This window comes from Eublepharis macularius, chromosome 1 (assembly GCF_028583425.1).
Source record: "Eublepharis macularius isolate TG4126 chromosome 1, MPM_Emac_v1.0, whole genome shotgun sequence".
Taxonomy (NCBI): Eukaryota; Metazoa; Chordata; class Lepidosauria; order Squamata; family Eublepharidae; genus Eublepharis; species Eublepharis macularius.
Window position 1 is genome coordinate 18,758,613 of NC_072790.1, and position 26,949 is coordinate 18,785,561.

Sequence of the window (26,949 nt, forward strand, 5' to 3'; positions counted from 1 at the left end):
GAAAATGTGGGAAACTTCTGCAAATTTAGTAAGTTTGAAAACACGCTGAATTGTCATTAAGGTCAACACAGCGTCATAAGGCATTCAGAGTTATTTAAAACTAGCAACAAAGCCTGTCGTGGGAAAAAATACAAGAGATTCTAGAAAGGGAAGGGTGGAAAGATGGGCATTGCCACCTGATCCCCACCAGGTGAAGGGGAGGGCATCGCTGCTAGCTCCGCACCTGATCCTGGCCGGGGGAAGGGGGGCATCGCCGCCTGCTCCACGCCTGATCCTAGCCGGGTGAGGGGGGGCTGGCATTGTCTCCTGCTCCGCGCTTGACCCCAGCTGGGTGAAGGGGTTGCATTGTTGCCTGCTCTGCTCCTTATCCCAGCTGCGTGAAGGCAGGGGGCGGCATTGCTGCCTGCTCCATGCCTGATCCCAGCCTGGGCTTCCCTCCATGGCAGCGCCCTCTGGAGGCACACCAGGGTAGGAAGTGAGTTGTTTGGAACATGGTTAGCCGTTTATATAGTAGAATATACATTATTTATCTTCATTTCTATCTCACCATTCTCCCCAAAGTGGCTTACATCATTCTCCTCCATTTTACCCTCACAACGCTGTGAAGTGGGTTAGGCACTGAGTCCAAGCTCACCCAACAAACTCCCATGGCAGATTCAGGATATAAACCCAGGCTTCCCAGATCCTAGTTCAACACTCTAACCAGTGGATTTGTTCATCTCAGCCTCTGTACAGGTACATGAAGCCAAGTCCTCTCCTCAGTCACCCACCATGGACAGGGACTACCCAGCATTCCATATCCCATCCAGCTAACCTCTTCCCGTCCTAATGGTCAGGGGACACGACTTGCCCTCATCGACAGAGAGGAAACGGTGGGCAGAGATATGGGAAGGGTGCCCAACCACACTGGCTTGATATGGTGATACCCATGGGAGTCTCCATAGAGAAGCAGTGAGGTCATACTTTCTGTAAATTTGTAGACCATAGGCTGAGTACAGTTATACAACAATTTCATGGTCCAACTACATGCACAGTCCAAGTAATAGAACACGACAGCTTGAGAAAACCATGATGGGAAAACTTAAAAAAAAATATTCATTCTCATTCACTGAAACTTTTGAGTCCCCAATACTTCCGTTTTCACTCAAATATAACTTACTGACTTACACAAGAGAAACATAGCTGCCAAAGGAAGTGGGGGAGACAAACCTTAGAGGACCACACGTTTTTAAAGGTCTATCTGGGCTCTAAGCAATCTGCCAAGGAAAGGACTTGTTTGGGCCTCGGGACCCAAATCAATCCATAAAACTGAAATGTCTATAAATCTTGGTATGGTATAAATGGTATATAAATCGAATGTTGTTGTTATTATTAATGGTATATACAGGGGTCATTTTGTAGAAAAAGAGCAGGAGGAACTCATTAGCGTAACTCACTAGTATCTGCCACGCCTCTTGCCATCACCAGACGTGTGTCATTAGTGTAACTGATTTGCATATGCCACACCCCCTGACATCACCTATTCTGGCTGTTTTGGACTCAATCCTGGCCATTCAAGGCAGAAATTGGGCCCAAAATGGCAAAAAGGAGCTGAAAATGGCTGAAAAGGAGTCCAAAATGGTCAGGATCAGGCCACTGATGAGTGGGAGAGTGATCCACCACCCATTAGAGGCCCAATCCGGGCCATTTTGGCCCCAATCCAGGCCGAAATGAGCCCAAAATGGCCAAGAGTCAAGTGGGTGGGGCCACCTGACATGTGACCTCTTTGGGGAACTGCCGGAACTGCGTTCCTGTGCGTTCCCCCTCGAAATGAGCCCTGGGTATATCTATATACCATACTACTAAAATTAATTGACTGAAAGTGTTGGTAAACATTCCAACAGGCATACTTTTTTTTCTTAAAACCTATTTGTTCATAACTGATATTTTGACAGACCTCGTTTTTAATTCACATTTAAATTTTCATGTTCAGTTTCAGTGTATTGTTGAATTATCCTACATTTCTGATTATGACCTTCTGCTGGGTATATATACTCTTTGAGTTGGAAAGGTATTTTGGAACCTATTTTCAATTTTTCTCCAACTTCCTGCAAATGAATTTGTTATTTTCCCCCTTCAGCTTCAGACCTTCCTTACCTTTGGATTAACAATAATCTCCATATCAATAGCATTCTGTTCCTGCAGCCGCTTAATTGCAGTCAGTGAAATCCACAAGTTGTTCGTGTTGAATATTTTGAATTTGGAGACAGACTTGAATTCATCAACATGCGGTTTTGGCACTTGAGCTATTTCCACCAGCCTCAGTTTGTTCTCATATTGTGTAAGCGTACCGCCCTGGAAAAGTCGAGCAAATCTTTATGAAATGGAACTAATTGTGCACAACAGCATAGACATTAGCTCTGACACAGTCGTAACTAAAGGGCAAACAGGAGCTTTGAAGACGGAGGAAGGATTGTTGGCAAGCGAGTGATTAATCTGCTGCGTCTTCTGAGATTTAAACATCCCTTCCAAAACTGCTATTAGCTCCATAGGTGGGAGAAGACCGGTCCAAGCCATTTTCACCTCTTCCCTGTGCTTTAAAACAGCTACCCAGAACTGCTAACTGGCTTTTTAAAACCTTGATGAAACTGAACCTAATTGTGAACAAACTATACCATCTGTTTTAAGGAAACTTTGTTGTTTAACTTTATTTGGACAGAGGCCTATGTCTAATATGTCATAGCAGAATTCACTCGGAATGCTGTCATTGATTCTACACTACTTATTTATACTTTTGAACATAAAAACATTGCTTTTTGAAAAATGAAAAAATGTAAGATGAATCAGGATTGGCATGTTACAGTGTATGAAAGCGTATAACTTCATACATGTAATAATGGATTTATTACATGCATATTATTATGCATTTGAAGCATAATAATAATATTTTATTTATATACCATCCTTCAGGACAACTTAATGCTCACTCAAAGCGGTTTACAAAGTGTGTTATTATTATCCTCACAACAATTACCCTGTGAGGTGGGTGAGGCTGAGAGAGCTCAGAGAGAGCTGTGACTGACCCAAGGTCACCCAGCTGGCTTCAAGCAGAGAAATGGGGAATCAAACCCAGTTCTCCAGATTATTGTCCTGCCGCTCTTAACCACTACACCAAACGGGCTCTCATTCCCTTAGTTAAGGTTTCCAGGCAAGCAGACAAATTCTAAAAAGCAAATAAATGAAAATGGAGAGCTCCTCAGCCTAAGAAAGGAACTGTGATTCTAATTAAAAAAGCATTTTCAGATGGATTAGATAAAATAGGCCCTTAACCAATCCTCTTATGATTCCTGTAATCAGCAGTTACCATGGCCCACCCAGAGTCAGGTCTCTGAAGAGCTAACTGTAGCTCGTTTTGCAGTTGTTATGATAGTTACTGGACCACACAAATATGACTAGAGAATATAACATCATATCAGTATGCAACTGACTTGCCAACCTTTAAAAATAGGCCACAGATTCAACTGGGGGGCAGGGTGTTAGTTCAAATGAATGTTCTACTCACCTTAACATCTGCCCGGGTTTTATTTGTGACTTCCATAACAAATTCACACCGTTTTCCATTTGGTGGGTTCATGAGGTGATTAAGGATATAGAGATCTACAGTGGCGCCAAGGTTATCTATGTTAGATACAAAAATATATTCCTTCCCCTCACTGATAAATCTGTCCAGCAATCCAGAATTATAGAAACTTGCATAGATGTCCCCGTGGCCGGGGGGATACCAAGCCTCAGTGTTCTCTCCTGAATAAGACACATCTTTTGCTATGGGTAGCAAAGACTCTTTATTAATTCGTGGATACCTGCAAAAAATGTTTTCAAGTTACCAGATGGTTGAGGATAACATCTGAAATATAGAAAAGTGGCTGATACACTTATTTGGGTAAACATTTAAGCCCTGAAAGAATTTTAAATACATTCCATTTGTTAGTCTTAGCTTAGGCTGAACTTGTTCAGAAAGCAATGTATTCGGAAACTGTACATATGTTCAAATTTCATTTTTATGCGTTTCATCTTTCTTTATAAGATGTCCAATCTGTCTTTTTGCTTCTGAGATGGATTAAAACAAGGGAAATACAATTAAAACATCCCAGCAATAAAATTCAATCAATAAAACATTAATTAAAATATTCATCAATCTAAGCAAAGCCCAGACGGATAAAATATAAAGTAAATTAATTTAATGTGGAGCAGTTGGGAAAGCAAACTAGGCAACCAACTAAAAACTAAATAAGCAAATTCAAAATCGTAATGCACATATTGCACAAAACTGGGAATTTGACTGAATAAATAATTCAATGAATTTTTTTTCCCCCAAAGTAAGAACTGCCATTATCTCACATTACAGTATTTGGGAGGTCACAGGCTGACTGCCAAGTTCATGTTGTGCAAAATACAGAAATACAGGAGAGGGAATAATTGTCATTATGTTCTTTTTAAAAAAAGAGGCAATCGTGTTTACGCAATGTTGTACACTGTATTATTTTCCAACCAAATCATACATCAAAACCAGAGGAACATCATATGCTCTCACTTCTAAATTAACTGTTGGATGTGAGAGACCCCACGTCCTCTCTTCACATCAATATTCCTTCTCGGATACCTGAAGGGCCACTTCCACCCATGTCAACCTGCTCGAGGAGATCAAAGAAAGGAGCCTTCCCGCAATAGCCTGCCCCTTAAAGGTCAGGCTGACTGTGACCTGCAGGAAGTTCTTTTCTGCCACCATCCCCAAATGATGCAACTTCCTCCCTCAGGAGATAAAATGGTGCCTCCCTCTATAGTCTAGAAGGACTATAGTCTAGGAACCAAAACCTTTTTAATCCAGAAGGCCTCTGTACTTTTTGAAAGGGATAGCTACCATTACCACTTTGTGCAAGAATCTGTTTTTATGATACTCAATTGATTTTTGGTTTATAATATTTCCATGATTGTATGTTAAGTCCTGTGTTGGCTGCTGGAGGAGGCAGAAAGGTAACATGGATTATTCTAAATACATAATCCTGCACAGAGGTCATTTCATAGAAAAAGAGCTGGAGGAACTCATCAGCATAACTCATTAGCATATGCCACACCTCTTGCCATCACCGGAAGTGTGTCATTGGCATAACTGATTTGTATATGCCACACCCCCTGACATCACCTATCCTGGCTGTTTTGGACCCAATCCTGGCCATTCAGGGCTGAAATTGGGCCCAAAATGGCAAAAAGGGGCTGAAAATGGTCAGGATTGGGCCACTGCTGAGTGAGAGGGGAGAGTGATCCATCACCCATCAGAGGCCCGATCTGGGCAGTTTGGGCCCCAATCCAGGCCGAAACAGGTCCAAAATGGGCCGAGAGGCAAGTGGGTGGGGCCATCTGACATTTGACCTCTTCGGGGAACTGCTGGAACTGCGTTCCTGCGCGTTCCCCCTTGAAATGAGCCCTGATCCTGCACCTGAAAATTAACAGGCAAACATTTGTGAGGAGGGAGTTCCACAATCCCTGTAAAAATGCTTTATCTATGGTAGTTTCCCCGCTCTCCCTCTGAAGGTACACAAAGATGGTGGAAGATCTTAAATGATGGACAGATTTATAAAAAGTGAGAAGGAATCAATTAGCTTTTTTGAAACTGCCCAACATGAAAGGACAATTTGGAAGCAACAGGATGAGTCAGATACATAGAATTTTTCTCTTTTCTCTTTCCTTCCTTCTTCCCTCATATGTGGAAGTCACTCCTTTCTCATTTCAGATGGCCAGTCTGTAGTATATCGCCTACACTAAAAGTAGCTAAAAACTTGTCTATACCATTTCTAGATACCATTATAGAGCCTCGTGACACAGAGAGTAAGCTGTAGTACTGCAGCCCAAGCTCTACTCATACGACTTGAGTTCGATCCTGGCGGAAGCTGAGTTCAGGTACCAGCTCAAGATTGACTTAGCCTTCCATCCTTCTGTTGGTAAAATGAGTACCCAGTTTCCTGGGGGTAAAGTGTAGATGACTGGGGAAGGCAATGACAAACCACCCCATAACAAAAGTCTGCCAAGAAAACGTCGTGATGCGACGTCCCCCTACAGGCCAGTAATGACTCAGTGCTTATACAGGGGACTTGCCTACCGTTTCTAAAAGCACAAGATCAGGTTCAGAGTTTACTATCCTTATACCTCTGTTCCATAAATGCAAATGGGCCCATCTCCTATGTAATCTTATTGTTTTCTAAGTAGCCTTTCTTTTCTTAAAAAAATTAAAACTAAACAAGATTTAAAGAAGCAAGAAGCAAAACTGACAGCATTTGCTTCCAAGTTTTTTTACACTTACAATCTAAGAATAGACTGTATCCAGCCAACAACAGATCCCAGCAGAAAGAGTTTTCTGTCAGCAGAAAAAACTCAAGACAATTAACAGAAGGCTCCGTTTTCTCTGGGTACCACCACCCGGCTCCTTAGGAGCACTCGGCCACATCGCTTTTAAGACTTAAAGCAAACGGCCGTCAATACCTGCTTTGGTTGAAAGTATAGATTTTCACACGGCTGTGGCTGTATTTCTGCAAGATTTTCTTCGTATCTTCATCAGTGTTGAATGAATTCATTAGTACCAGAGGAACATCTGTGTTGTAGGTTTTATTTAGGTGCTGGGGAGAGGAAAGGCATTCGGTAAGCAGTACTGAATTTTTAAAACATGTATATATTTGTCACACTCTTTATCCAGGAATGCATTCTTGCACACAACATATGTTGATTACAGAAGACAGCATAGTAAGACTACTCTCATTTGAAAGACCGAAGCAAAACATTATATTTTCTACTCCAGGTCTTCCTTTGCAAAAGATAATCATAATATTTCAGATATAGTATTAATTAGAGCAATAGGATACATATCAGAACTATTGCAGCAACACTTAATGAACAGGTATAATCGATGAAAGACCTTTTTTGAGTACAAAGACTCAAACCCTGCTGTCTGATTTAATAAATTACTTTTATACAACTATTCAACTTTTGTGTAGCAAAGACACATTCTTAGAGCAGGCATTCCTGTCTCCGTATTTTTGGGCCCACTGCTACTATGAGGGGCTTGATACAAAGAACTGCAAGCAGGATTTTGCTAGCGACATGGCTCTTTCCAGCCTCCCCCTTCCCAAAATGCTGCTCCGAGGGGCAAGGGCCCTCAGGAACCGAGCGGGGTATGACTTAGAGGTCTGCAGTGGGAGGGGGAAATGGACAAAAACTGCCCCCTTCCATGGGCAGAAGATATCTTTAGCATCTCATTGTTACCACCTAATGTATCACAGGGCCCCAGAATAAGTACTTTTAGGTATCATGACTGTACTAAATCTTTTGGTAATTTATGTCTGCTATGCTATCGCTTATTTTGAGGTAGTCTTTTTAAAAAACAAAAACAAAAAGCATGCAGAGATTCAAAAAGAGGATGGCAAATTCAGAACGCAGGCTAAAAAGTCCTCAGTTCAAAACATCAAGCCTATTTGTTGTTCTGACATGGAAAATATTTCCTCTGTCTATCCTAGGTAGATACTTTTTTAATATAACTGGAGCAAAGTCTAGAATATATTCCTCGGATCAAACCAAAATTTTCTCTTCAAGGCAAGACTCATTAGATCTGTCCTTTAAGCGCCACTAAATGTTACGTTTTTTAATAAACAAACCCAATTATAATAAAATCAGCAGAATTAATCCTTTCTGTACCTCAATACATTCATTTTAATAATCTGCAACAGAAATTTTAAATAACTGAATAGCTAACACATGACTAGGCAATGAGAGAAAGTGCAGAACACCAAAGGACATGAAAACAGAAGCTTTAGCCACAGCGCAAATGTCCCGGTTACTAACCTATACTGACCAGTATCAAAGCAAACACAAATACTTCCATAAAGGTATTGAATATCCAATGGTTTGAAGTTAAGCCTCCACAGAGGGCCACCAGTTTACCTCCCTAAGAGCAACGGATGCCGAGTTGCTACATACAGTCAAGCCTTAGCGCCACTTGCATGGATTTCTGGATATGAGATGTTGGTTGTGAACACCAGTGTGGTGTAAGATTAGTGGCCTACGAGGATCTAGGAGACCCAAGTTTGAATCACAGAAATTCACTGAGTGACCTTGGACCGGACATACTCTGTCAGCCTGACCTACCTCACAGGGTTGTTGTGAGGATAGAATGAAAGAGAGGAAGATGTATGACACTTTGTGTCTCCACTGGGAAGAAAAGCAAGAAGTAAATATTTGTTTTGCAATGTGAGAATGTTAAAAGTGTCTCTTTTTAAGGTCCAGGACATATGTCCAAAAGTGGTATCTTTGCATCATGCTCAGACTGCAAAATCTCCATCTTAGTACACGGCTTTAAATCTCGGGGTATGAATCAGCCCACAAGCTCTGTTCCTAAAAACAAGATTGGCTAAGCTATGGGGAAATGGCGGTATCTGTACTGACAAACATTTTGGCCTGTAACATCTCTCATTTACTGAGAAACAGACAAAAGGGAACTAGTCCTCCCGGCAGCTACAATTTACGTCTTTCTCCAATCAAAGTGCAGAATGTGTCTCAGTATGTGAGTCAATCTGAAATAACCGTTCAGGAGAAAAAGGCTGTTCTTGCCTACTCACACAAGTAGCAGAAAGAACCGTGAAATATTTTGCACGAGATCCTAAAATGTGACATAATGGGCCTTAATTACAATTTACGATGTCGAAACTCTTTTCAGGCCCAGTACTTTTCACAATATCCAAGCATTAGCACAAGTAATTTCAACATCACTGAAACTGGCATCAAAGAAAGGAGTGATATACCATGAATGAATGAATTTATTTAGAAAATACACTGCCTCTCCAGAGACCTCCTTGAGGTACCTTGTGTTCGACACAATTCCAAAAATCACCCTAAAGTTACCGATATCGAAACAAACCACCAAGCCATAAAAACAGCAACCAAACAACATTATGCAGCATGATAAAATATAAATTGAGTGGAAGTATCTCACTTAGGTAATCTGTGTTCATTTAAATAATTATGGGAAGGTATCTCCCAATTCCTTTTGCCAACAGCATCTGAAATGTTTCACTCCTCTTTACAGGGGCATAGGGGTCGATGTTTATGCACTTACTTCATTTATACCCCCAACTCTTCTCCCCAATGGGGGCCAAAAGCAGCTAAAGACATTCTCTCCTTCTCCGTTTTATCCTCTCAACAACTCTAAGAGCAGAACCACAAGTGACAAAAGGCACAGATTGGACACTAGTCAGCTTCCCTCAAGTTTTGATGGGAAATGTAGGCGTCCTGGTCTTGCAGCTTGGCTCTCTGACTGCTGTCCAATGGACTTTTCAACTGTCACTTGTCCAACATTCCGCCAAGCTGCCTACATTTCCCGCCAAAACTTGAGGGAAGCTGGCAAGTGTCCAATCTGTGCCTTTCGTCACTTGTGGTTCTGCTCTATGAGATAAATTAGGCCAAGAGTGTGTGACTGGCCCAAGTTCACCCAGCAAACTGCCATGGCAGAGTAGGGATTTGAACCTGGGTCTCTCAAGGATCCTAGTCCAACATGGTAAACACACACATACTGGTCACCAGGGCTTTTTTTCTGGGAAAAGAGGTGGGGGAACTCAGTGGGTTGCCCTCGGAGAAAATGGCCACATGGCTGGTGGCCCCGACCCCTGATCTCCAGGCAAAGGGGAGTTGAGATGGCCCTCCGTGCCGCCAAGCGGAGGGCAATCTCAACTCCCCTCTGCCTGGAGATCAGGGGGCGGGGCCACCAGCCATGTGGCCATTTTCAAGAGGTTCCGGAACTCTGTTCCCCCGTGTTCCTGCTGAAAAAAAGCCCTGCTGGTCACATTCTTAAAAGCTCACACTCTGGAAATCTAGTAGGTCTCTAAAGTGTTACTGGACCCAAATCTTGCTCTCACACTGATTTAAATATCCTTTACTCAGGACTGGTTGCTAGTAGCATCCTGAAGCAGACACAGGGAAGTTCCCTTATGCTCCTTTTACCTCATTTTTTAAAAATTCTCGCACTCTGTACTTGTGCAATTTTTGGAGATGGGTTTTTTCTTGGGGTGGAGGGAGGGCGCAGCCACTGGAAGGCACTGGTGGAAGTGGATCATTTTCACTTTTCCTCTTTTCCCAGCAGACAAATGTGTACACCAAAAAGGCAATTATCAGAGGCTGACGGGGTCCACATGGGCAAAAGCTATACAATGCAAGAGGTTAAAGTGAAGAAGAACAAGTGGGCAAAACCACCCCTCTTGCCTCATGCATCTGCCAAGAACCCTAATGCTGGCGGGAGACTTCTTAGGATCCCACCCAACATTACAAAGAATAAGCGATTTGTTTGAACAGTGCTGCTTCCTAATTGGTAAGAGAAAAGTTACTTTGTATGAATAGGGTAGGAAAAGGGATATTTGTTTAAAGCTATAAAAAGGTTTTTTTTTTGAGAGCTATGAAATTGAATCTTGTGAAGCGGTCAGAAAAGGCACCAGGGACATGGGTCACTCCCATCTCCCCCTCACCTCAGCATCCCTGAAGCTTCCAAAAAGCTGCTTTCTCTTGTGAGACTCATGTAGACCAAAAAAAGCCATGCAGGTTCAGTTGGCTGCAGTGAGAAGGATCCAGGCAAAATTGCCTCATCTCCCCTCCCCAATGAAGCTTCTTGCACTAGCTCTATATCTGAAGATCATGCTTAAACTGTCTATAATGGGTGGCTAAAATATTAGGACTTCATATATACAGCTTAAAGCGAGGGCAAGAATGGAGACAGATCTTCAGAACACACCGTTCGGTGTAGTGGTTAAGAGAGGCAGGACTCTAATCTGGAGACCACCGTTTGATTCCCTGTTCCTCTGCTTGAGGTCAGCTGGGTGACCTTGGGTCAGTCACAGCTCTGTTGGAGCTCTCTCAACCCCACCCACCTCACAGGGTGATTGTCGTGAGGATAATAGTAACACACTTTGTAAACCGCTCTGAGTGGGCGTTAACTTTTCCTGAAGGGCACTATATAAATCTATTGTTGTTGTTGTTGTTATGTACATACTCACTCTGTCTCCTTCAGCATTGGTTCCAAATTCCTTCTTCTACATGCAGAAGGGCTCTTCTACTCCTGTTACGGGGGTGGGGGCGGCACAAATGATAGTGGCCAATTTCTGCCTCTAACTGCAGGCTCCAAATGCCATATCCCACACCATTCCTAAGAGCTCCCCCCAACCTTCCAAGCTTGGCTTTCAGTGAGCACAGGGGACTACAGCAGGAACGGGGAGAGCAGGAAAGATCTGTTCCATCCATGCAGAGCTGCTTGCAGCTCTTAGGAAAAACACTAGATATAACTCTAAGTACAAGCATTTGTGGTCTACACAAGTAATCCAGAAGAACGGCACAGTTAAAAAACTATACACTTGAGGGTTCAATCCTACAACCAGGGCTTTTTTTCAGTGGGAATGTGGTGGAACGGAGTTCCAGAACCTCTTGAAAATGGTGACATGGCTGGTGGCCCCGCCCCCTACACAGGGGTTTAGATTGCCCTCCGCACCGCTTGGCACGGAGGGCAGTCTAAACCCCCCTCTGTCTGGAGAGCAGGGGGCGGGGCCACCAGCCATGTGACCATTTTCTCCGAGGGCAACCCACTGAGTTCCACCACCTCTTTTCCCAGAAAAAAACCCTGCCTACAACAGTAAGCAGAAGACACTCCATGAGCATATGGCCTCTCTCTGCTGCACACTGGCACTTTTGTGCACCAAGTTCCTTCTATTTGCGGAAGAGGGAGCTGGACACAGTTTTGCCAATTCCCCCTCCTCGCTGCAGCATGTGGTAGTTTATCCACAAGGCTCTCCCAGCACTGGGCCGATTCCAGACGGCCCTCTGCAATCTGAAACATTGCACGTTGTCGCACGTCGTCGCGCAGAAAACACAAAATATCGCGTTTTCTCACGCAAAACTCACACGAGAAAACGCAATATTTCACGTTTTCCGCGCGACAACACGCAACATTTTGGATTGCAGAGGGCCGACTGGAATCGGCCCTGGTTTTACAGCATTCACAAGGGCTATGAGAAGGGAATTGTCACGGGCTGGGCCAGCCCAAGCAGGGTGGTTCAAGTCCAAACCTCAACACCAAGTCCAGGGGGAGTTTCAGGAGCCAAAAGCCAAGTCAAAGCAGTGGTCAGAGCACGAGCTAATGCCAGAAGTGAGTCCAGAGTCCAAGAGCAAGGTCAGGCACAGTCCAAGGTCAGTTACCGATAGTGTCAGGTCCAAAAGCAGGCACAGGCAAGGTCCACGAAACACGGAGTGGTTGCAGGCAGTAGACACGTTGCTTCCACGCCTGGCTGTCGCTCCTGACTGGCTTTTATAGCCAGCTGCTGGGTCTCCATCCTGATGCTACTCATCGTTGCTCTCCAGCAGCTGGCGTCAGCTCAGGAGACGAGCACTGCGCCGTCTCTCCTGCAGTTCCAGCCTCAGCCTTTGTCAGCGGCGTTCTTTACGCGTGGGCGAACCGGGGGGGGGGGTGGAAGCCCCTGGCTGGGCTTCCCCTGTGGTGCTGGCAGTCCCTGGCTGAGCTTCCCCTGTGGTGCTGGCAGTCCCGGACTGAGCTTCCCCTGTGGAAGTCCCTGGCTGAGCTTCCCCTGTGGTGCTGGGGCTGGAGAGTACTGATGGCTCTGCCTCAGCTGCTGGCTGTAGGCTCCGATTAGCCAGCAGCTGTGGCTCCTGATTACCAGCCTCTGCTGAGTCAGGGCTGGCTACATGGAGCTCCTCTTCTCCTGAGGAGTCCTGGCTGGCTACACAAAGCCCCTCTCCTCTTGAGGAGGAGTCCTCGCTCTCACTGAGCCCAGGCTGGGCCATGACATGAATGATCTGACTGCACAAGCAGTTCATAGGATCTAGCATATATAAATATTATAATATACTATAATATTATAATAAATAATATATTTATTTCCATTTATTTTACTCTTTGTGCCTCTGGGTGGGTGCATCCTTCCTTTTCATTTCAGTGCATGAACTGAAGCTAAATTAGATCTGTACGGCACACAGCTCACATTCAACCATCAAACAGATTTCAGAACTATACAAAGGACGCACTTGCCCACCGGCATTTTAGTATTTCTGGGTAATGTGCAAGCTTTATAAACATCCTCGGCAGGGAGAGGACCAAAGCCGGCTACTTACCTCTATCTGCTGAACCGTGAGGTCCAGGAAGGTGTTCTCATTCCGCACACCAATAAGGCTCTTGGGGCCTTTGCATCCCATACTGGTGCCCAGGCCGCCGTTGAGTTTCACTACAACGAGCCTGTTTAAAACCGAAGCAATGCTATCAGGCAGTCCTCTGGCTTTGATCTTCTCATAGGGCTGAATCTGCAAGGAAGGAGGGCAGTTTTAAGGAATATTCCCCAATTGTTAAAGCATCTTATATCCATTCTTCACATAAACCTGTATGTATTCCTATTTTCCATCAGAAAAAAAAAGATCTTAACCAATACAAGACACATTTAAGTTTCCAGTGATCCATTATTTTTCCAGTTAAAAGGTTTGTTTTTTCCTGGAATTCTTCTTGAGAGGCATTAATTTTGGCAGGGGTTGTAAAATACGGATTTGTTGTAGTTTTATCAGGCGAACGTCCTATAAACTCTATTAACTGCCCGCTGCATTCTAAGACCTGGTCCTTCCCTTCAAGAAGATCAACTGTTTTTCCAGTGTATCATTTTCCATTGCATGAACCACTTCCCTGCTTTAGGATAACCAAGCATTTAACTGTGAGATGTTTACATATACTAGCAAAGGAATGTTTTGATTGCTCCCTCCCCCTCCCCCCCTAATTGCCTCTTCCCTCTCCTGCTCTTCTGTGTTTGACCAGTCTCTGTATCAGGCATCTGACAAAGAGAACGTGATTCTCGAAAGCTTATGCTAAAATAAAATTGGTTAGTCTTAAAGGTGCTACTGGACTCTTTTTAACTGTGAGATTATTATTATTCATGTACAGTAATGGGCCTGTTAGGTTGTTACCCAGTACAAATAATGCTAATTTTGTTTAGGCTTTAATAATTTTACTCTCTCCAGCAATTTTATGTAAGCTAACTTTGTTCTCAACAATTTGACAAGAGGGCTTCTATTTAATGACGTCCTCAAGAAAAAATTAAGGCTGATCCCAGATATAAAATCAGAAGGATTCACCCACCACTACACGTTATATTTCAGTCAATCAGATTGTCCTCCTCGACTCCAATCTCTTGTCAAGTCACTAGCGGCAAAAAGTAGCAGAGAGATATGCAAATACAAATATACATGAGTGGCACTTCTGAATATCATGACTAGCATATCCCAATCTCATCAGATCTCAAGAAGCAGAGCTGGTACTTGGACAGGAGACCTCCGAGGAAGACTGGGGTTGCTCTGCAGAGGAAGGCAATGGCAAACTACCTCTGCTCTTCACTCGCCTTAACGGCCTCTTCCTGGGATTGCGATAAGTCAGTTGCGACTTGAGGGTACTCACATACATATATCAAAGAGAAACCCCTCTTACTACAAGAATACGTACTACTCATTGGCAAGTGGATGCACAACCAATAAAGAAAACAAGTTCTATGGATGTTATTTTACAACTGCCACACACAAGTTTTATAAAAAATTGTTTTGATACAAGTCTTTGCAGTTTATAAGGCAGTAAGTGGACAGCTGTACAACATGAATCTCTTACAAAACTCCAATGATATATATATTTTCCATCTAAGCTTGAATGTAAAGAGTCTTATTTTTTCCATCATATATGTAACATAAACCTATATGGCTCAGGTCAGTGATTGGGATAGGAGTTGCTAATTTGTTTCCAATCACACTTCAAACTACTGGTTATAATCTTTGCTCCACAGTATTTAAAAATATCACTTGCTAGTACTATGGGAACTTACTCAACTAGGGGTGTGCACCAAGAAAATGTCTGTTTCAGTTTCAGTTCTGGGGGGCTCTGGAATAATTTTGTTGCATTACTGTTTGTTCCAGCTGGGGCAATGGTGGCTTGGAGCTGATCCATCTGACTTTTTTCATTTTTATGAATTTTGGCTCGTGCTACACGAGTGGGCCGTGCATGCACAAACGCATGCTGTTCTTTTCAAGGGGACGTGAGGAAACAAGGCTCTGGGGCAGCCATTTTTGTACACAACGGCACCAAAATCACACAGAACAGTCTTCCCTCTAAACCATCGACCCACTGAGTCTGAGAACATGCAATAACGTGTTTAAGGACCCCAAGGAATGCTTGGGGACGGCGCACATCAAGGTGAGTGTTGGGCAGCTGCGCAGTGCGCACGCAAATACACACTATTCTTCTCAATGCGTTTCTCCTCAAGCACATGAAAACTCACACAACAGTGGACTCCAAAGGCGGCAAGTGTTGGCAGGTACACACAATGTTGGAAAACTTACTGGCAAAGTTCCACTGGCACAGCACGCCACTGGCACGCAAGCATCAAAGTGCTCCACTGCCAACCAGCACAGTGCAGTGAAATTTTTTTTTAAATGCTTCTGTATGATAGTGGCAAAGCCAATGAATTATTACCTTTGACTTCTGTTGTTCTGCCATGTTTCCCTGTGCCTTGAACTGTTGTTTCTATGATAAGGGGTGGGGAAATCCTCTTCATCCTAATCTGCTTTGCAGCAGCCCAGGACTCTCTGTTTATACCTGCTGGCCATTGGCTAGAAAGGGCGGTCTAGATGCTGGTTTTTCCTTCACAGGAAGGGAAGAAGAGGGAGGAGGACCCTCTTTCCCCCCCTCTTTTTTACTAGCAAAAGAGGGAGACTGGAGAGGTTGCTGGCTGCCAGTCTCCCATTCTGACTACACCCATTAACCCAGAGTTGAATGAAAAAGGAAGACAAGCGGAAAGGGTCCACCAAAACTCATGGCACATTACAAAAATTGAAAACAATACAATAAAAATTTATTTTATTTTATTCAATTTATATTCCACAGACATTAAAACCACAGCAATATCCCCCTTATAAAAATGCCCTCCTTGAACAGATCTGCCTTTGAACATTCTATGGAAAGACGGCATTGTGGGGGGGGGGGCCTTCCAGACCACTCCATCATGTGGAGGGGGGCTACATAGAGAATGCCCGGGTACAAGCAGCTGCTTATCTTATCCGGGGCCCTCTTCATCACATGTGTGGGACTGGGCTCTGGGTCGTAAAAGCTCATGACACAATAAATTCAGTAGACTGGAGGGTCCCATAAGACTCTGATTTATATATACCTATTAGATGGACACACGTGGCTGCCTTATATTGAATCAGACCACTGGTCCATCAAAGTCAGTACTGTCTGCTCAGACTGGCAGCCCCTCTCCAGGGTCTCTGGTAGAGGGGTCTTTCACATCTATTTACCTCATTCTTTAAACTGGAGATGCCAGCGATTTAACCTGGGACCCTCTGCATGTCAACCAGATGCTCTACTGCTGAGCCACAGCCCCTTATTTTAATGTATGTAAATCAAGAAAGATAGGAAGCAGTCTCTCATCAGGCCATAGAGGAAGATAAGAGCAGTCCCTCAGTGGAACAGGCTTCCTCGGGAGGTGGTGGGCTCTCCTTCTTTGGAGGTTTTTAAGCAGAAGCTAGATGGCCATCTGACAGCAATGCTGATTCAGTGAATCTGGGCAAATCATGAGAGCAAGGGCAGGAAGGGTTACATCAGTGCTTAGTTCTCATCTTCTGGATATGGAACAAAGGCCACTGGGTGTGTGTTGGGGGGGGAGGTAGTTGTGAATTTCCTGCATTGTGCAGGGGGTTGGACTAGATGACCCTACAGGTCCCTTCCAACCATATGATTCTAGGAGAACCTGCTTTGTGACAGCAGGCAAGCCGTGTTTCCACACTGCACCTTTTCCATCCCTCGGCACAAGTATCAGGTTCCAGGGAGGAAACATTAGGTACTTTATTATTTGTAAATCAGCTTCATTTCATGCCCCATGCAAGCAGGAAGGGACTTACTCACACTTTTTCTGTAAACTGAGCTTATCTTAGTGAGGCAATTTATGTCATACAATAGTAGCTGAGGTTTGTCCAAGGAGGAGTGCCCCAGTACTACCCACAGAAATCATTTACTTCCGTCAGCAATTTACCAGGAACAAAAAGTTTACTGAAAGTGCAGTAATGTAAACTACAAGGGTGTTGGATGTCTGTTAAAATGAGAGGTATGGGGTGGAACCAAAAAAAAAAAAAAACTTTAAAATCTGTAATTTACATGTGAAGACGTTCAATGCCACAATATCAGATATTTACCCATTGTAGTGAAACATGTTCACATGTTTTTCTACAATCTGACAATTTCTAGGTAGCTTAATATGTTAACAAAATATGCATTTGTTTCTGCAAACATTTGTACCACTGCTACTGGTGGCAGAGAGTGCCCTCAAGTCATAGCTGACTTATGGCGACCCCTGGTGGGGTTTTCATGGCAACAAACAGAGGTGGTTTGCCATTGCCTGCCTCTGCAACCCTGGTCTTCGTTGGAGGTCTCTCATCCAATGACTAACCAAGGCCGACCCTGCTTAGCTTCTGAGATCTGACGAGATCAGGCTCACCTGGGCTGTCCAGGCCAGGGCATTTCTACTATCAGCCATGGAATCTCTTCTGAAAGGCATTGGCACAGACTGACTGCTTAAGCCGGTGGTGCACCAAGAAACTTTCTGTCATACTGTGGCTTAAAGAACAAACAAAAGGCAGAACGTGTAATTCCTTTAGAGGAGATTATCAGTTCCCTTGCCCACTGACTTGGTTGCCACCAATTAGTCATGGCTTTGAGGTTCAGGGCAGGGCTTGGACACACAGAGCACAGAATACACTGAGAAACAGAAATACCAGCACATTATGATTCTGTGCGCCCTCTGGGGGGTGAGCTCTGCCACTTGCCATCAGCCGTCCCGCATGCCTCTGAGGCGGGGCAGGGGCTGGGACACGTCACAGCCGCTCCCTTCCCTGGCTCTTCCTCTTCCTCCTCCTTCGCCTTATCCTCCTCTATCTCTGTCAACTTCTCGCTCTGCCTCACACCAGCCTCTCCTCTCCTCCACCACTCCCTCCAGCCCACGGAGCCATCCTTATATCCCTCCCTTAGTAAGGGACAAACATTTACCCAGCAAAATAAAAATAGCCTGATGACGGGAAAAAACACATTTTTTTTTAGAAAGCTTCTACGCCGCTTCTCCAGAGAACTTGTTTAAGACAGCTTACTACGTAATTTTTTTTTAAAAAAAATTAAACGTTAACATTTTTTTTTAAAGCACTAAAATAAAACAATGAGCAGCTTAAAATTAGTCTCAAAACAGATCATATTAGAAACAGACTATAAAAATTATGGTAAGAGATCAAGCCCTTCATGAAAGCCTGGATAAAAACAAATGGTTTGGCCTGGCACCTAAAAGAGAGTAAGACAGACATCAGCCTCAAGGGGCAGGGCACTCCAGACGAGGCGCCTCCGTGGAAAAAGTCCAACCTCTGGTCTTCACCTGCCTCACCTTGGAAGGTGGGGAAACAGACTCCGGGGCTCCTGAAATTCTTAGCTGGTAGACTGCATAGTGTGGAAGGAGATGGTTCTTCGAGGGCGCTGACCTCAGGCCATTTAAAGCTTTACAGAACCACCACTTTGAATTTTCCATGGAAACAGAAGGGCAGCAAATACAGATCTTTCCGCATAAGAAGATTCCAGACAGTTTCCAAAGGCAGCCCCCTCAAATACTAGCCTTGAAGACACACTCCTTGTTGTCCTCCCCCCCCTCCCTTATGAAGCTTGTTATCCTATTCATTTGCGGTTTCGATATCAGGAGATAAGTTACATCATGTAGTAACACTTCCTTTTCAAAGTCAGAAAATCTGAAATGTCCTTAATATTTGCAAATGTCTAGTCTTAACATAGTTTAGGAGAGGTCTCAACAAGAAGATAAAGATAAATAAAGATGGTTGTTGTGGGTTTTCCGGGCTATATTGCCGTGGTCTCGGCATTGTAGTTCCTGACATTTCGCCAGCAGCTGTGGCTGGCATCTTCAGAGGTGTAGCACCAAAAGACAGAGATCTCTCAGTGTCACAGTGTGGAAAAGATGTTGGCAGGTCATTTGTATCTACTCAGGAGGGGTGGGGTTGAGCTGAGTCATCCTGTAAGAGTTTCCCAGGGTGTGGAATGCTAATGACGGGAGGCTTCACTGTATCCTGAGGAGGTTCTTTTGCATATGGATTGGTGCTTGATGTGCTAATCTTCTCTGCAGGGCTATTGTCGAGTATAGAGTGTTTTGTTAGCCTGGTGTTTTTCAGAACTGGAAACCATGCTCTGTTCATTCTTAAGGTTTCTTCTTTCCTGTTGAAGTTTTGCTTATGCTTGTGGATTTCAATGGCTTCCCTGTGCAGTCTGACAAAGTAGTTGGAAGTGTTGTCCAGTATTTTGGTGTCCTGGAATAAGATACTGTGTGCCCTGTTTGAGTTAGGCTATGTTCAGCCACTGCTGCTTTTTCAGGTTGTCCAAGTCTGCAGTGTCTTTCATGTTCTTTTATTCTTGTCTGGATGCTACGCTTTGTGGTCCCCATGTAAACTTGTCCACAGCTGCAGGGTATATGGTATACTCCTGCAGAGGTGAGGGGGTCTCTACTGTCTTTTGCTGATCGTAGCATCTGTTGTATTTTTCGGGTGGGTCTGAATACTGCTTGAAGGTTATGCTTTTTCATAAGCTTTCCCATCTGATCAGTAATTCCTTTGATATATGGCAAAAACACTTTTCCTGTAGGAGACTGTTTTTCCTTGGTTGTTTGATTCATCCTGGGTTTGATTGCTCTTCAGATTTCATTTCTGGAGTAGCCATTTGCCTGAAGTGCGTGGTTTAGATGATTAATTTCCTCATTGAGAAAGTGCAGCTCACATATCTGTCTTGCGCGATCCACTAATGTTTTCATTATGCCTCTTTTCTGTCGGGGGTGGTGATTGGAGTTTTTGTGTAAGTACCGATCAGTGTGAGTTGGTTTCCTGTAGACCTTGTAACCTAACTGAAAGTTTGCTTTGCGGATGACCAAGGTATCCAGAAATGGGAGTTTTCCCTCGATTTCTTTCTCCATTGTGAATTGTATGTTCCGGTGGATGTTGTTGAGATGATTCAAAAACCCCATCAATTCTTCCTCCCCATGGCTCCAAATGATAAATGTATCATCCACAAACCGGAACCATACACTAGGTTTGTGGGGTGCTGATTCTAGAGCTGTTTTTTCAAAATGTTCCATTCCACACCCTGGGAAACTCTTACAGGATGACTCAGCTCAACCCCACCCCTCCTGAGTAGATACAAATGACCTGCCAACATCTTTTCCACACTGTGACACTGAGAGATCTCTGTCTTTTGGTGCTACACCTCTGAAGATGCCAGCCACAGCTGCTGGCGAAACGTCAGGAACTACAATGCCAAGACCACGGCAATATAGCCCGGAAAACCCACAACAACCATCGTTCTCCGGCCGTGAAAGCCTTCGACAATACAAAGATAAATAAAATGACTCGATAGAAGCTGTGGGGAGCTGAAGAGGTAAAAAATACCAGGGAGAATATAAGGGAAAAGAAGTACATTTAGAGCAATAGATGCAAAGGAGTTAGCCGTGTTAGTCTGTAGTAGCAAAATCAAAAAGAGTCCAGTAGCACCTTTAAGACTAACCAACTTTATTGTAGCATAAGCTTTCGGGAATCACAGTTCTCTTCGTCAGATGCATCTGACGAAGAGAACTGTGGTTCCCGAAAGCTTATGCTACAATAAAGTTGGTTAGTCTTAAAGGTGCTACTGGACTCTTTTTGATTTAGAGCAATGTTTCTTGCTCAAGGGGATTACATTGCTCTTTAGAGGGATGTTTTTGAGCTTGAGTTAGAGCAAACTCATCTTTTTAAAAAGTCAGAGCCAACCTATTTAAAACACATTTGCCTACATGCTAAAAAAACAAAGCCAGGTGGTTGTCAGAAGCAGTGAAGCTTCCCACACAGGGGGCTCCTATGGATGTGATGTCAGTATAGAGACCGAGGTAAATACAGGAGCCTGAGCAGCCACAATGAACCATCTGCAGGTTTTAGCTGGAAGAAACCTCTCAGTTTCTAACCCAGAGATCTCCTTGGTTCTCTCCTATTCCTCTCTGAACAGCAACTAACTGTGCTCCAGCTCTGCAGATAGGTACAAAAAAAAATTACCTTCCAAAAAGCCTATTTTTGCAAGTTTGTTGAATGTCACTGGAGGGGTGGTGGTGGTTGAGTAATGCATTTCCCCTGAGCACACACAAATAATTACAAAGATATGCTATGCCTCATAGTATTCAAATGAAGTTAAGAAAGCTGCTGAGTTCCCAGTGTTTTTCCACCCCCTAAGTAGAGGAGGTCCATGAAATGAATTTTTAAAACACAGCATTACATGTATACAGGCTCAATCACCTGCACTTATTTCTAATTGATAATATATGAAAAGAAAAATGGGACCAGAGAGAGGAGGGCTGTATTTCATCTAGGAACTGTTCTGAAGGTAAGAAATGGCAGTAAAGAACAGGGAGAAGACAGAGGACACAAATGGGGACTTCTTTATCACTACACAGCTTAGTCAGACACCACTAAATCTCATTTACGCTGAACTAGGGGAAAAACAGAGGACATATTTAGAAGCAATGCCATAAACAGAGGGAGAAGCGTAGTAATAGATTGTAAAGGTCATGTTTAAACATTATGGTAATCGAGGGGACTACATAAACGACATCCACTAATGACTCTAGGGGACTTACAAGCATCATGCCCGTAAGAATCAGTTATGCTAGAGAAAGGGTAAGCAGCCATCTGTGCCGGAGACTATTTTGCTTGGCCAAGCAGGGCCGGTTCTCAGGCTAAGCAGCTACAGCGTGCCCCTGAGATGCTGGCACTGCTGCTGGGAATGGTGGCGCAGGAAAAGGCAACTGGCATTATGCTACAATAAAGTTGGTTAGTCTTAAAGGTGCTACTGGACTCTTTTTGATTTTTCTACTACAGACTAACACGGCTAACTCCTCTGCATCTATGAGGCATAGCTTATGCTTGTCATTGCCTCCTGGACCTGCCCAGCTGCCAGCTGAATCATGAGCCAAGCTACAAGTGACGCCTGACACAGGTTAGACACTTGTCAGCTTCCGTCAAGTTTGGATGGGAAATGTAGGCATCCTGGTCTTACAGCTTGGCTCTCCATTTAATTGAAGTTAACAGAAACCCACATACACACACACCCAGTGGAGGGGAAGGGGGGCGCCTGGCGAGAGCCTGACGCCTGCACTCCCTTCCCAACTGCATGTTCTCCCTCCCATAGACTGCCTCTCTGTAAACTTCAATTAAATGGAAAGCCAAACTGCAAGACCAGGACGCCTACATTTCCCATCAAAACTTGAGGGAAGCTGACAAGTGTCCAACCTGTGTCGGGCATCACTTGTAGCTTGGCTCTGAGACACACCTCTGAGATGCTGGCAGAGCCGCTGTGGGTCGGCTTGCTTTCCCTGCGTGTGGCCAAGCACAGATGCTCATCCCCCTGCACCGCCACTTGTTTACTGAAAGCCAACATCTTCACAGGGGGACTTCCTTTTTTTTTCTTTTAGCAACTAGGTCAAAAACCGCTGCCGACTCCTGTGCAACGACATCCACCCGTTCACAAAAAGAGCACTTCTTGCCCATCCCATTTTTTAAAGTGCAAAAGAGAAAGGTACTATAATGATGATAAGGTTTTGCTTCTCACACTCAGAAACCCAACACAGAGCTGAAACAATGTGAAAATAAAATATAAGCAATCTGACGACATAAAAAAACAACAGTAATAGATGGTGCAAAGTAGCACAGACTACAGTCCCTACCTCCTTATCAAAGCATCTCTCTAAACCATTTCCTTACCTGAGTAAGAATTACCTGCGCAACTATCTGAGTAAGAATGCCCCCCTGAATAATTTGGTTTTGAATAGTTATGCATCCAACCACAGTTCTTATTAAACCAGCAGCTCCTGATATTCAAAATGGCTTCCTTTAAACCAGTCTCTTGGCTGACTTTCTCCAGATTCCATTCACCCTATTAATAGTCCAACTGTGTGACTGCCAATCAGGTCTAATTCCACGTTTTGAGACATGCCCCCACGCCCACTACTATGCTCCCCTTCTTGCTTCCCACCCATGTGCCCCCATCAGCCTGTGCCCCCATCTTTTTCCCACTCTCAAGCTCTCTCACCACCTGCAGTCACAGCTGCCTGTACAGTCTCTTCTCAATGGTGCTTTGTGTACCACCCACATGCCCTTCACCAGCAGCGCTAGGCAGGATATGCTGTTGGGAACAGAGGATACAAAGTACTCCCATGAAGGCAGGGGAAGGGTGTGAGTGCAGGCATAAGAGGAGATGCATGAGTAGGGCATCAGTAGCTCTGGGCTCCACCAGAAGCCACAGGTCCTGTCCATCTCACCATGTGCAGATGCTGCCCCCAACTCCTCTGAAAGAACCCAGCTCAACTATGTTTCTGTTGGGGAATTTTTGGGGTATTCGATTGTTTTCATATGTGATTCTTGTGGTCTAAATTGACTAAAGAACTTATGAATAAAACCCTTCCCCTTGTGTGCTTACCACCCCTCATTCTATCCTGTATTTTGGTTGTAACAACACGAAGGCCTTGCTGTGTACAGCCAGTTTGCATTCTTTAGAACAAATGAAGGCTACATATGTTCCTTACTGCCCTGTTCTCAGCCTTGGGGATGTTCTTCCTTAGTCTTAACCACAGAGCCTTTCTGATAGTTAGTTACATGACTTGAAAGGAAACATAATCGTGACCTGTCAATCTATCATGTTCCAAACATCATGTGACATTCATTTGATTGTTTGTATTCTTGTAATAATCCTCTGTACTGTACGCAGTTGCCTGTTTAGTTGCATCATGCCTGTGTGATGGTATAAATGTTGGTGCAGCCTGGTTGTTGGCCTGCACCTTGCTGTAATAGAGTGCATCAGGATTACGTGAGAACTTCTCATAATAAACCTTTTCTGCTTCCAAGATCACCAAGTTTGAAGCCTTGATCTATTAGTCAGACAAGGAGAGAAGTGGGGCCTCGAAACTGGCAAACAGAGGTAATAAAACTTTCTCCCAACAGTTTCTCTCTAAATCTGGGAGTAATGTTCATAAACTTAGGATAAGGCTGCCAACTGATAAGAAAATACCTGGCTGAGGGGTTGTTTTGTCAGTTTTTAGCCAGTTGTCAGAAAAGCAAGGAGCAAAGCCAAGGTAATGTATCCTCAAACATTTTTAAAAAATTATTTAAGAAATTTAACTGCCAAGTAATCAGTATTCTGTCAAATTTTACACATTGGTAGCATGGATAACTTGTTTTAAATCCTCAGGCCAGCTGAGGCAAAAATAAGCACCATCTCAAGGTAACTTTATCTCAGTTGAGCAGAGAACTAGTCTTGTAACTACAGTGGTTAACAAAGAACCAGGAAATTTCCGCAGTAATAAACTAAAGAAGTGGCATGAGTGAAACCCACTCTGCTCTCCATTCAAGGCCCAACATTTATGCAAAGCATTGCGAAGACTGAAGTGAGCACAAATGCTAAGTGGGCAGCTACACAACGTAAGTAGTAAAGGGCGGCAGGGATTTAAATTGAAGCTCCATCTGCCAATTCTAGGAAATGTACATCAGGAACCAAGATGCTTAAGATCGCAACGAAGCAATGCAAAGATGTTGTACAGAAAAAGGTTTTCCAGACACAGACCCTCATTGTCACCAAGCTTCCTGTTCCTTTTCTTTCATTAATCAGTTTATTTATTTTGATCACTGATTTCTTTTTGTCTTCCCTTCTTCTTACCTGGCTTTTGCTTGCATCACTTTTTTATTATTTAGTTTCACAGCTTTTTCTTGCTTGCCTTAATAAATCACTACTTTTGCTGCTGTTGCAAATATATTAATTTTAACATCTACTTTTATTGTATTTTTGCTACAATGTGCATGTGTGTGTGGCGCCCTCACACATGCTGACTTATGGTGATCCCTGGCAAGAGACTGTCAGAGGTTGTGTGCCATCGCCTGCCTCTCCAACCTTGGCTGGAGGTCTCCCATTCAATTACTAACCAAGGCTGACCCTGCTTAGCTTCTGACATCTGACAAGATCAGGCTCACCTGGGCTATCCAGGTCCCACTAATTTTAAAGCTGGTTTAACTGACTGTTGCAGGTCTTTTAAATTATTTATTCATTGACAATATTTTTTCTGGGAAGCTGTCTTATATGCAATTTTCAGAAAGGCAGGGTATAAATATATTTCTATTTTCTATTGTTCTGAACACTTACGAAGCCCACTGTAATGATACAAATCACATTTCTGATACTATATCACTTCAGAGTGCAGGTGGACAATCATGTTCGAGGGCTCTACTACTGGCATATTCTTGTAATCTACAGAACAAAGTGGATTTCTCAAAACTGATTTGAACACAGAACCATAAATAAGAGGGGGGCCAGCCTGAAGGATGACATTCTGGAATATAGTTAAGAAACTGTTTATGCCGCGTGTTATTAATCTTTTTGTGCCATCAGCACTTAATACTTTGGAAGTATTATGTCAAGCATCAATAAAAATACATTTAAGAAGCACTGGTCTGGACCCTACAAGATTCTTCCATGAATAAGGGAGACTTCCTCCAGGGCGAGGCGCTGCCTTCTAACAGAGTAGACCTGTTCCACAGATTCATAAGATCCAACCCGTGAAACTATAAGGATGGCAGATACTGGGCGCCCTTTCAGTGGCAGAAACAATCTTCTGCTAGCAAAAGGGTTGTTTTTTCTTAGCAGAGAAGGAATTGCACTAAAAGAAGTTCATTGTATCCTAAATGGTTCTTGTGCTAGCTGTGCAAGCCAACTCTTAGGCTTGAATCCAGGTTAAACTACAATTAGGAGAAGTCCCTGTCAGATTCTGACAGGTGACCCCCCCACCCCCAAAAGATACTTCACTGCATCAGACTGGGCTGTATGAGTAAAAGCTCTTTATTAGAGGGTCATAAGTTCGACTCTTAACAGGTCATTGATAGGAATGTGGGTACAAACCAAAGCATCTACGGTTATACCCTCCCCTTCCCCCTCGTCCACCCCCCCTTCCCCCAGCCTGGGCTGTTAGCTCTGGTGCGAAGCGCCTAAGCAGGAATTTGTTAGTCTGTCCTGTGGGAAGAGTTCTTCAAGGCCACCCCTTCTCGGAAGGCATGTGTAAGCAACAGTAAGACACAGATAAGGCGGTAGAAGCTAGCAGGCGGTTCACTAGGGGTATGCACCCCCAAAATATTCGGGTTTCCCGCTTTGGGAAAGTTCGGGAATACCCAAAACTCAAAGCGGCACTTCATGTGCTAAAGTGCTCTTAGCGCAAACCCGCAATATCTTTGAAAATACAATAAATGCCCCAATAAATACCTATAAATATTCCAATTTACAAAATGTCATTTAATAAATACAGTCCAATAATACAGCAGTTAATATCAAATACGTTGTGGATAGACGACAGTAAAAAAGAAGAAGATAACAGCACTTATCAAAGCCTTATCTGTTGGTTTGTCTATTACACACCTACCTTGTTGGTTAAAGGGACTTTATTTCCCTGGTGTTTAAGATTGTAAAAAAGGACATATTTGATGTTAACTGCTGTATTATTGGACTGTATTTATTGAATGACATTTTTGTAAATTGGAATATTTATAGGTATATATTGGGGTATTTATTGCATTTGAAAAGATATTGGGGGTTTGCGCTAAGAGCACTTTAGCACACAAAGTCTATAAAATTCCATGATAAAATTGTACATGCTTTAATTGTGGTATTTCCTCTGTGGGGGCTTCTCCTAACTGTAGTTTTGTCTAGAGACCAACGTCACCTCCTTTTTGCGTCGAATCCAGGTTAATCATTTCTATAAATGAAAATAT

The 26,949-nt window shown here is 43.6% G+C and overlaps 1 protein-coding gene across 3 annotated transcripts in view; it reads right to left on the bottom strand.

Moving 5' to 3' along the window:
- Nucleotides 1-26,949, bottom strand: part of UGP2 (UDP-glucose pyrophosphorylase 2) — a 52,310-nt gene that overhangs the window by 5,929 nt on the left and 19,432 nt on the right. For all 3 annotated transcript variants that reach the window (XM_054977398.1, XM_054977389.1, XM_054977381.1), the window contains exons 4-7: nt 13,183-13,368; nt 6,514-6,647; nt 3,542-3,839; nt 2,137-2,334 (exon numbers count right to left, since the gene is read on the bottom strand). In XM_054977398.1, the coding sequence (XP_054833373.1) occupies nt 2,137-2,334; nt 3,542-3,839; nt 6,514-6,647; nt 13,183-13,368 (816 nt within the window). The remainder of the gene's footprint in view (nt 1-2,136; nt 2,335-3,541; nt 3,840-6,513; nt 6,648-13,182; nt 13,369-26,949) is intronic.